Source organism: Tachypleus tridentatus, chromosome 4 (assembly GCF_004210375.1).
Source record: "Tachypleus tridentatus isolate NWPU-2018 chromosome 4, ASM421037v1, whole genome shotgun sequence".
NCBI classification, from domain to species: domain Eukaryota; kingdom Metazoa; phylum Arthropoda; class Merostomata; order Xiphosura; family Limulidae; genus Tachypleus; species Tachypleus tridentatus.
In genome coordinates this window covers 96,419,340-96,431,632 of record NC_134828.1, presented here as the reverse complement: position 1 = coordinate 96,431,632, position 12,293 = coordinate 96,419,340, and the positions used below count along the sequence as shown (strand labels likewise).

At 30.7% G+C, this 12,293-nt stretch overlaps 1 protein-coding gene across 2 annotated transcripts in view; it reads left to right on the top strand.

The window, feature by feature from the left end:
• LOC143249726 (neuronal acetylcholine receptor subunit alpha-7-like) overlaps positions 1-8,763 on the top strand; it is a 131,093-nt gene extending 122,330 nt beyond the window's left edge. For both annotated transcript variants that reach the window (XM_076500044.1, XM_076500045.1), the window contains exons 8-9: positions 787-896; positions 5,423-8,763. In XM_076500044.1, the coding sequence (XP_076356159.1) occupies positions 787-896; positions 5,423-5,875 (563 nt within the window). In that variant the 3' untranslated portion in view covers positions 5,876-8,763. The remainder of the gene's footprint in view (positions 1-786; positions 897-5,422) is intronic.
• The last annotated feature ends 3,530 nt before the right edge of the window (positions 8,764-12,293 follow it).

Below are 12,293 nucleotides of genomic sequence, written 5' to 3'. Positions count from 1 at the left end.
TTTAATAATATCAGTTGTGAGCCATATATTGTTTGGAAGAAAAAAAGGTTTTCAAAGACACATCAAAGAGTTGAAAGTGACTAATTTTAACTCGTTTCTGTTTCTTTCGAGGGATAATTGAATTGCTTATTAGTTTAATTTTATTGAATTTCATTATTAGTCCATATCAGTTGAGAATAATTCTATTGATAAAGGTTTGTTTCTTCTAAACCAATAAGAGGACAATCAAAGTGGGTATTAACTGAGAAAATATGAAAAAGTTCTGAATGGTAAAGGGTCGGTCTGAAAAATATTTTTACACAGATAATTTAGCTTAGTTCTAATTTTTTTAAATATATTTTGCTTTAATTTTATAAAGGTGTATTTTTTCAACAATGTGTGGAAAACTAAAAATACAAACTAATTTTGACGAAGCATTTTCTTCTTGATATAAGCTATTTGTTTTCGTTTTTCAAGAATTAATTTTACAGCTGCATAATTGATGAAACAATCTGTTTAGCTCAATTTCAGTTAGAAAAAAAACTTAAAGCTATTTTAGGCTTCCCATTAAGATAATATTTTAATTATTTATTGAAGCAATTTTTGTTACAATGAAAAATAGATTGTAACATGTATGAAGATAGCATGAACGTACTCACAGTTATATTTAGTGAAAATATCTTATATATACAAGGATATGAATACAATAAATGTTATTCGTATTCGCGTGGATATGTTTTCACATTTAGCTTACAAAACTTGATCTTCATTGCTAATAATGATTTGAATTATTATATTTCTTTACAGGCACATATTTTGCTTGTACCATGGTAATGGTTGCATTTTCAGTGGTCATGACAGTTGTTGTTCTGAACTACCATCACCGTAACTCGGACACCCATGAAATGCCACAGTGTGTAGGTGTCAATAAGTCGTATTCTAAACATAGTAACCTGTATTTTGTATTCTTGGTGCTAAATGTGTCTGTTTGGTGTAAATGTGTTGTGTTGTTTTTCCTTGTAATTACGAATGTGGATGGATCTTGAAATAACGTCGATTTCTCTGTATACTGTGTCGGCTTGGAATCTACACAGTTTTGCCATAGTTCCGTCTGATTACCTTTAAGACAAGAAGAAATATTTTCACTCCATAATTGTAAAATATTTGATGGATGACAAAAAAAATCCACTGGTATTTTCTAATGAAAAACAAAATCTCTTGTAAAACCTAACATAAAACCTGTCCCATAATAGAGCAATTTTAATCTATGATAATCCCTTTAAAGTTTTTATAGCTACAAAATAGATATATCAGGGAACTTCACATCAGTGATATCAAGCAATGGAGAATTATAGTTAACGTAGTATGCGTAGAAAGGACACAGTTTACGTTTACTGCTTTTATATACTTCTGCCACAGGAGTACGATGAGTGTCTGGTAGTATCTATGTTCTTTGGTGCTATCGTCATAGATAATGCGCAACTTAAGCATGGAGCACAAATTTCTTAAACCCTGCTTACTTAATTAAGTTCCTAAACTTAACACTTATTTTCAATTACAATTGCTATCATTTAAATGAAGGGCTTGTACTCTATGTTATGGATCCACTGTATGCATCTTTACAGGTGAACAACCCAAACACAATAAGGTCTATATTAAATACTCGTTTTAACTAGAAATACATCTACATTATATACGGGTTCATTCTAAAATATTTCGCATTTTCATTACAGTTATATAAAATGGTAAAAACCGCATTTAAGGTTATGGTGGCCGTAGTCTTTTCTCACTTTCTCCTAAATGCTTCACGAATCAAACATTAATCTTTGGATATTAAACATTCACGAAACATTTATTTTTTAGTCAAAATTTTGCTAGGATAACAACAAAAAATTTTTCAAAGCTTAGTGATCGGAACACTTATAAAATAGTTTATTATGGGTCAGGTTTTATGTTAGGTTTTACAAGAGATTTTGTTTTTCATTAGAAAATACCAGAGAATTTTTTTGTGTCATTCATCAAATATTTTACAATTATGGAGCAAAAAAGTACGTTATCCCTTTTAATGAAAACGTTTACAAATTTATAAACTTAAATTATGAAATAAAAATATTAGTATAAAAAATTGTTATATTTATCACAAGAAAATGTGAGGAAAATTTAACAAAAAATTCAGTTCTCAGAAAGACCTTAAATGCTAAAATACTTATACAAAATTAACATAACCGAATTAAATATATTCTGATTCATTCTTTGTTTGAGCTAAACACCCCTCCCCATGGCTCAACAGTAATTCATAAGACTCATTTCGCTAATTATCGGGTTTCGCAGTGGGCATAACAGATAGTTTATTTTATAGCTTTGTGTTTAACGAAAACAAACAAATTAAGTTAAACGTTCTTTTGTTTTAAGTACTTATACTTTTGAAGATGAAATGTATTTTATACGTTGGTGTGAAAATCCTATAATTAAAAATCAAAAATCAGATTAATACTGCTACATATATTAATTTTTCTTGTAAATGTGTATAACTTGTGTTGACATTCGCTTTACTTGGAAACTGAATACACAAAATATAATAGACAGTTCTTTCTGGAAAATAGTGAGTTATTCTCTGAAAGTAAAACAGAAGCTGAGTGGGTTTATTGAAACAATATAAAGACTCGTCACTCCGTTATTGTTCATGTTGCCGTGTGCAGTAATGCACTATTTGATTACTGTACGTGTTAATAGTAGCCCTACAACTTAGTTTCTATTATAAAAAACAACAGAAACGGTTCTCTTTTAAGGTGGCTGTGTATAAAGAATGCGGTATTTTCCACGATCCGTCTGATGCACGTCGACGCCGTTTTCCCATCATGAGTTCCAATAGTATGATTTACATGTAAATCTATAGACGTCGCATCTGGCGACTTAATCGCTATGCTTTTGTATGTAACAACATGAATACCCATTTTATTCTTTAGCTCCTTATAATAAACAACGGTGGATCGTAAATATGGATAGAAGCGTTAGTATGGTTAACCCATAATCTGCTTTCCTAGTTTCCAGACGAAGGTCCTTCTTGATTATGTTCAAAATCTTTGTCTTGTTACCGACCTTTTAGCTTGTAGATTATCACCTGTTACAAAACACTGCAATTTGTTTACAACTGCTAAGGTACAGTTAGTTGCATGTCTCCTTCTGGATGGTTCTGGTATTGCAAGTTAATCCATATTCCCTTATTTTCGAATATAATTAAATAAAAATGATAATATTATGTATTATAATTTCTCGATTTTAACACATCTTTATAGTTTGAATGTATGAATATTTAGTTTTGGAAAAGGCTCTTTCATACCTTTTTCAAAAGCAAGAGACATTCTGTAGTTTTGATATATACTAGCTCACCGTGACTGTTCATCGGCTATGGTTTTCATGCGACTGTTTTATTTAGATATTCGAAATTTTTTTAATCTAAAGTTATGTACGCACTGTACATAAATATCTGCCCATTGCTATTTATGTATGTATGAACATTATTTATACATGGGTTTTAAGCCTCTACAGATGTATGTAACTTTTCACTGTTATCGAATCAGACCTTCAAAACTATTTGTTTTTAGACATAAACACGTATAGAAGTATTTATTGTACGTTACATGAAATGTTATATTCGCCTTATCGGTTTCATATCGATGCTTTAAAAGACTCATTTGAACCAGAAAAATTAAATATTTATTCTACAGTTTTAAATATATATATATGAATATATAGAAATATTAATAATTATACAGATATTCATGCTTGATTTATCAAGCACCCACGTTATTAAAATCAGTGTTATATATATTTGTCTAGCATGCTGCTCCAACAATTAAAGGGGAAGGACTGTAAATCAATTTTTCTCCAGTCTGATAAAAACAGACAGATGTGGAACTGTTGTTTATTTTTAAAAGAAAGATTTATTCACAAAAGCTGTTAACGTAGTATTCTCATTAGCAATATTCAAAATGGTTAAAAAATGAGAGGGATCTCATTGAAGTTGTTTCAAAAAAACAAACTCATTTGACAAAACGATATATTCAGTAACAATTATTCTCGGCATTCAGGATAGTTTGATCAACAACGGAATATCCTGTCTAATTTGTTTAATACAGGATGCATAAAGGATAGCAAAATATTTTTTTATGGTAAATGAGATTCGGACTTTTTGCTGACTAGTGTGTAACTTTAACGGTTTCTTATTCGAGATGAATAGTTAAAATCTTGACAGTGTGACGCTAGAACATCCCCAAATGATCGTATATCTGGTTCTAATGCTACTCCAATACAGCTTCGAGTAATGTGTTCCACAAAAACACTATATAATGTCTGTTCGTCCATTCACATAAATGCTTACACTTACATTATACAATATTCTCATTGATTATAGATCATTTTCAATGATTTGCGCATCCTTAACTTCACAACTATCCAGGCACGAACCATTCAATGACTAAAGTAAAACATAAAATCTTGTTTATTAATTAATTATTAATAAAATAAATTAAAGCCGTATGTCAGTGCTGCGAAATCTCCGCAAAAATCAAAACGACTTTCACTGTGCTTTACCGTCATTTGCGTGGCTTGAATAACTATTTAGGATATTAAGCTATATAACTGGTCTGCTTGTTACCGGTTGAACGCTCATTTTTGTTCCATTTACGAATGAAAAGTCCATAGTATGTCTATTAAGAGTGGTGAGTATATGGACGTAACTGAACCTCCAGGACATTTTCTACACCGTCTAATAAAGAAAATTAGGAAGAACGTTTGATAGTTCTGTACAGCCCTATCGAACGTTTGATAGTTCTGTACAGCCTATAGATCTCTATATACCAAACTTATTGCTACTTCCTTCTTTTATCGGTTTGCATATTCGAATACATCTGATAGTCTGTTCTTCTATCAAAGACCAGCAAGAAGCACTGTTTCTCAAAAAATAATAATAAGCAGAATGGAAACGATTACAGAAAAATCGAATTATTAAATTAACAATTCAGGAAATAAAAGAGGCATTCGTTTTCAGTACAAGGGGTACATTTTGCCTAAACAACCAGGCATTAATGGAACAGGGTATGAAAGCACGAACATAAGTAATAAATTTTTCCCTGGAATTTTGTCTGGTGACAATTTCTGAGCAGATCTTATTTGGGGTGACTAAGAGTGAATATTAGCAGGTATATTATGCATCTGAATAAAGACTTTTAATGTGCGTTTTATGTTAATTTAAAAATATATTTGAGTACAAAAGGTTTGTGTAATACACTCAACCTTTTCCATATCATATTATTATTTCCTTGAAGAAAAAAATGTTGTCCTTTTGCATATTATACGTGATATAATTGTCTATCAACTTTGTTAGTTTCTTCAGTTGGTAATGGTGTGACTTATTAGAATTTTACTTTTATTTCATCTTTAGATAAAATCTTTATTCCTTGTTTGGCTTCCATGGATATTACGTATGAGCAGACCAGGTCGAAAAATGAAAGAGAAAAGAGTAATGTTTAACAAAAAAATTAAAGAAATGGAACTAAAAGAACGTTCTTCCAGAAGCTTGTTAGCCAACGTCTTGGAAATCGACGACGACTTTCGGACAGCTTACTCTACACCTGGCTACTTACACGTTCCTTCAAGTGACGATAGCTCAGCTATACATTCTTGTATTACTACGCAAAGAGAACTTAGTTCGATCACGCGTGAACTCCGCTTCATCACAAATCATTTACGGGACGAAGATGACGCAAACGAAATCATAGCAGAGTGGAAATTTGCTGCCATGGTGATCGACCGCGTGTGCTTGATTATGTTTACCATTTTTACAATGGTTTCAACTTTTCTGTGCCTTTTTTCGGCGCCTCATCTCGCAGCTTGAAACAAGTAATATAAATTAGAAAGAAACAACATGAAAATGTATTCACTATTATACTAGTGTTGGACGTAATCTTTCATAGAAACTAAAAAAATAAATCATGCTATGAAAGGAATTAAACATCTAAAGATAATCATCAACTACAGGCAGGCGTCAATAATAATATTAAGTACGTGACCAGACAGGCCTAAGGCAACAAGTTTCTTCACTAACTTTATCGTAGTTGCAAGGAAAAGAAATATAACATTTCATAAAACGAAACTACTTGCATGAAACATTTACCTTCTTTCTGCTTCATAGATAGAGAAGTGAGTGTCAAAGCTTTTGGTATAGAAATTTAGCGTATCAGTACGTAGGCAAACAAAAATATATATCGTTAATATTATTCAGCTTGCGTACTGTTTCTTACTCTCCTTCCAAAAGAAAAAAAAGTAAAACTTTATAGAGGTAACTCCATAAGTAAATTAGTGTAACTTAAGTAAGTTGTTAACGTTATAGGTATTTATGTATGTGGTACACATAGTAAGGTGTTATGTTCCATGGTGCATCCCGAGTACTTAACGTGAAACAAGGAAATGTTTTATGCTGAGCAAGTTCTCATGTAAGTAGAGCATGTTTACAGAGGTTCTGTATTCTTATATACATGTGCTGTTGTATTATAAACCATTTATTGTTATTGATTTAATTACAATCAGTATATGTTTACACGATGCTAAATACTTTTCTCGCCTCAGTTACAGAACTAAAAATAGGAGTTAAAATTGGCGGATTATAAAAAAAAAAACTAGTGGGTTTAATTCTCCTTTCATTATCTTCAGTTACCTAATAAATTGAAACCATATATTTTCGCTGTCTTTACTTTACAGTATTTAAACCGTTTCTATTTTGTTTTAATACGTTCAGCAGATAAAGAACTACTAACCGATTTTAGGTTAGAAACCGATATAGAACCTGATTGCTATAAAACAAAAACAAACAAACAAATCGTAAGATTGTGATCACATAAGCTTGCTGGTCAACATGTTTATCAGTTTTGCACAAATATTAATTTTCTAACCGATTTTTTTTTTCAAGTCTGTGTCAGTAGTTAAAGCAAATGTTAACTTACTATTACACACTATATCCTGTAATAATTTGTATAATTCGATATAGTAGAACCCAGATGTATGTATTTCTATATCTACTAAGTATTTTAATGAATGTCTGACACTGACAATATTCCGAAACATTTTAGTAGTAACGTACCCAGTAAAAATTTTGTGTGAAAAATTACTTACATTAGAATTTTGTCTAAATGTTACCTGTTGCAGACAACTTCTGACGCAATACCATAGAGAAGTTGTGGAGTGGGAATAAATTAAGCAATATTGCTGAGATGTTTACTACAGTTTTGGGACAATTTTAGTTATAAAGAAGCAATATTATTAACAGATTGGTTTATCACAGAACTTAAGCAGTACAGGGTATAAAAAAATTGACACAAACAATAATGTTATGCAAAATTCAATGCATAATATTACTCAAACACTGTTAAGCTTATCCTGAGATAGACTACAGTTCTATAAAATAATAAATGGTGTTTTGAATGTACGTAAGGAACACTTACTTCCCATTGCATTAGAAAGAGTAGCTTATCTGAATATTTTCTTGCCTTTTTGATTAAGAATTACATTTTATGTTGAGGTATGTTCTGTCAATCTAATTCAATTCTGTAAAAACACTGAAAGACTTATTTTTGCGCAAATGGTACTTTTGTATCACATATTTACGAATATATACATATTATAAAAGGATACTGTGTTTGATAGGTTGTTCGTTTATTAATTCAATAATAACAATTCTGTGAGAGAGGTATAACAAACTAAACATACTTACATTATAATCTCACTCGTCACAGCCACTGAAATAATTGGGTGAGATTACTACCTTAGGCCTAAGTGGTGACATAGAATCAAAACTTTTATCTTTTGTTTTTGATGAACTGTTTAAGGTTTCGGTCACTAACAAAGTGTAAATTATGACTACTTATGATAACGTGCTTACCGATGCTATATAACAAGCTGTGTAGTTTATGATAAATTCGTTAGACACAGCGAGACTTCTTTTAAAAACAAGATACTTCACATAATAATAATAATAAGTCTGAGAATTAATCCTAGTATTTAACTAATTACATATATGAAATAGATATGTAATATAAGTACCAGAAATGTAAATTTTGTATTTAAAATTTACAAAAATAATATCACCACGAGGTGTTTTTCAATGAAAATATTGTCCTTTAACGTAGAATTTTTAATAAAACATTATTTCATTCGAAGACTTAAGACCTTTCATTCTCTATATCTTTGAGTTGTATTGGTTTCAAAATTGTGTTTAATGTTTTATTTTTTATATCGTTTATTTAGATATATTATTTTGCTTATTGAACTTTGTCTATTTATTACTTAAGCCACGTTTACACCATGTAGCTGTACGTTTGTTGCTACATTTAAAGATATTTTAACATTGCGCTTATAAAAAAATTAAATACTCTTTATTTAATCAATGAAGAAGCATTTTATATGGGCTGATTAATGTTAATGTTGTTTTTCTTTCTGTTAAATATTGTTATATATATCCTCAAACATAAGTTCATGAAATAGTTTCTTATTGGACAAAATATTCATAAAAACCGTATTTCTTGATGGTGATAATCTGATGCAGTTATTATAGGATTTGTTGGTTACATAATTTTTCTTTTTTTTTTTTTGTATATCCTAAGAGTCTGTATTCCGCTGTTTCAAAAACATATATGCGTTCAGAAATTTAAGATATCGTGACAAATGTCAATTTTGGTGTAAATGCTGATGTAATTCTGTCTTCTTTAATGTTTACGAATTTTAAATAAAACGATCAATACGAATATCAAATGATGCTTTTCCAGTGGTACGTAATTAAGGTTGTGTTGAACCTAGGACATGATATTTAAAAAAATAATAATCTTTCATTTGTTTCAGAACATTCCATCTAAAAAAAGAAGATCGAATAAAATATTATTTGCATATTTCAACAAAGTATCCCACTTTTATTAATCTATTGATAGATTGAAAGACATAGGATTGTACATACCATTTTCCTATGGCTAAATTTTAAAAGAAGTGTATGTGTTTTTCTTATTGCAAAGCCACAGTGGGCTATCTGCTGAGCCCACCGAAGGGACTCGAACCGCTGATTTTAACGTTGTAAACCCGTGGACATACCGCTGTACTAGCGGGGGGCATTTTAAAAGGAAGAGAAAAGACGAAGTCTTTCAATTTGAAGAAATAAATTTTATCAAGAACAAAAGAACTCAAGAGGCATGTAAGTTGTGTATGTGACAAGAGGCATGTAAGTTGTGTATGTGACAAAATCAAAAACAATCGGGAGCTCAACTCGTAATCTCAGGGTCGCAGGTTTGAATCCACATCATACAAAACATGCTCGCCTTTTCAGCTGTGGGGTATTATAACATTACGGTCAATCCCATTATTTGTTGGTAAAAGAGTAACCCACGAATGGGCGTTGGATGGTGATGACTAGCTGCCTGTCTTCTACCCTTATACTGTTAAATTGTAGACGGATAGCACAGATAGCCTCATACAGCTTTGCGTGAAATTCAAAAGAATGAAAGCAATAAAGTATTATGATAAACATAAACGGATAACAATAAGAATTAGGCTATGGTGATCTAATTTATTACGTGTTGTTTAAAGAGAAATAAGTCCGAGTAGAACAAATATGCTGCAACTTATAAAATCAGAAATGGTTGACTGAAATGTGAAAAGCGAAAGTTTTCTAATCACACTAATTTTCTGAGGTATTTTTATTTCTTTCCAATAACAGTTTAGGTAAAAAAGTAACAGTATAGTTGGTTAATATATAAAGTCTAAGGGAATTATGAATTCCAAGCATAAACTTCTTTGTGTCACTAATTGCGAGGCACAATGAAAGTTAATTTATTTTGTTCGTATTTCTTACTTGTGAAGAGAATGATGTTCTGATTTCTTTGCAAATAAAGTTTAAGATATGAGTATTACATTACACTCATGCTATTCAGAAGCACGTACGAGAAAAGAAATTCAATAACCTGAGCGCTTTCATAAAACGATACTCCTTCGTCAAGGGTAAATGAAAATTGACTATTATAGCATGTTAATCAGTTATACTGTTATTGTATCACCTTCGAAAATATCCCAAAAATTACGAAATACTATAAGGTGTTTATGTGTAACTGATAGGAGACGAAGAAAAAGTATAATTAGAATAAATAATAGTTTAGAAAATTATATTTTTTGTGCGACAAGTAATAATATGTAAAACAATTTTGAGATTTATCAACCAAAACACTTAATGACAAGTGAACTGTAAAAGCGAAATAAAAATAAAGTATTTAAAAAAATAAGATTTAACAACTATTTTGAAATAGTTTTAAATAAAAATTAAGAAATAAGGAATGAAGTTAGAAACAACAGACGGTATAATATTACAACACTTGGTTTTTGACACAGTGCAACCTCAATATGTTTTTTTGTAACTTGGTGATTGATTGTTCAAACTAAATGAATTATGTATACAGATAAATTTTTCTCTCTTAACCTTTGTTTCAGCAACTAAGTAAAGATACATGTATGTGTGTAATCATATTACGTAACCGTTACCAAATGCATGGTATCATAAGAGGGGTGTTTCATATCGGAAGCGAGACAAGAAGCTCCAATAGTCATACTCTGGTTATGTGAGACATTATATCTATCTGACTGCTAATGGAGTGAACCAAAAGAATAGTATTAAAACCGCTGATTTTTTGAAATTTTAAAATTTGTTACGTGTTTAGAAAAAATTAGCTACTGATAAAACTAATTCAAGTCTATAACTTAACTGGATCAGTGTTCAAGTAAAACATGAAATAAAAATGGGCGGAAGGATGTCCATACCCCCTTTAAGGTTGCACTTTGTCAAAAACCGTCAAGTGTTGTAAAGTTAACCCACCCAACCCGACCTTGTTTCCTTACTTTTTGGTACTCTTATTTCTTCTTATTTTTTTGTTATTTTACTTTTACATTTGTATCGTAACTTTGTTTTTTTGCATTTATGTCACAAAAGTGACTGAGTTCTAGGCCTCTCCTTCTTGTACCTTCCTTAGAACTATCTCTCGAAATATCTTGGCTTTTTCTAATACCTTTGATATTGTTTCTCTCCTATCTAGCCAAGTGACAACCTTTTTTTTTGACCATTACCTTTTATAAACATATTTTTATTCTTACAGTGAAGCTCTATTTGCTGAGAATAAGACTTTTTAAGGTTACCAACATAATTCTTTCTTCTTTTCTCTAATTTTCTTTCATTGAAAGGCATGTTTTAAAATTGCACTGTTTAAAGTACAACCTTACATATTAATAGGCCACACATAGTTTGAAAACACTGCAAAGGTACATTATACAACCCACTGTTCTGGTTTTCAGTCCAAAGCAGTCGAGCAAATCCGTGTAAGATTTCGGCAGTGGTAGCTTTCGCTCTTAGCAGGAGATTCACATTTTAGGCACTAATCACCGTGATAGAGTTCCTTTGTCCTATACAGAACAATCGAGTCAGATGTGTAGAACGGAAAACTTCACTTTTAAAAGTTTGATCATAATTAAACCTAAGTCTAGTAAATCTACATAGTTCACATTTTTGATCCAGCTGATACAGCTGTAGACTGATCGCGTAGTGCATGTGCACGTGATATGAGGACGGTTTATTACTTGGCAAATTACAGAGTGTGCTCGTTATCATAGAATATAGCTACTAGCATATTGATGAGTCGTTAGTAGTGTTGGAAAATTGTTATTGCTATTACTGATTATTTTAAGAAAAACCAATAAAAATTCTTAGCTAAAGTAGCGTAATTCAGTAATGTGCTTTTAGACTTTAATAAGATGAAGGATGGAGAGAACTATGATGTTTCAACAGCATTAACCTATCAGTCAGTCAAATAGTCAAATTTGAGATTTTGGTGGCTTGTTACTCTGTATTGTCTGGTCTGTTTAGTTCTAAACAATGCACGTAAAGTGCTTATAAAGTTTAGTTTACATTCTGTTTGCATGGTGTTTGATATTTCAATCTCTATTACACACATTGCCCATTTCTACTGTAAGTAATGCCATAATTATGATAAATAAAAAAATAATATAATTTAAAGACTATAATGCATAGATAAAAATAGTTTAAGTCATACAAGTTAAAATATTAATACAATAAATAATGAAATCATTTGAAAAGTGAATATAAGATTTTCCAAAAATACTTTAGATTAAAAGACAAATATCACTAATATTTGGGGTTAAGATAAATAGTGTTTGAAGTGACATAATTTGAAATTTCAGCCAATAAACTGTATGGTGTTCTGAACTTGCCAAAA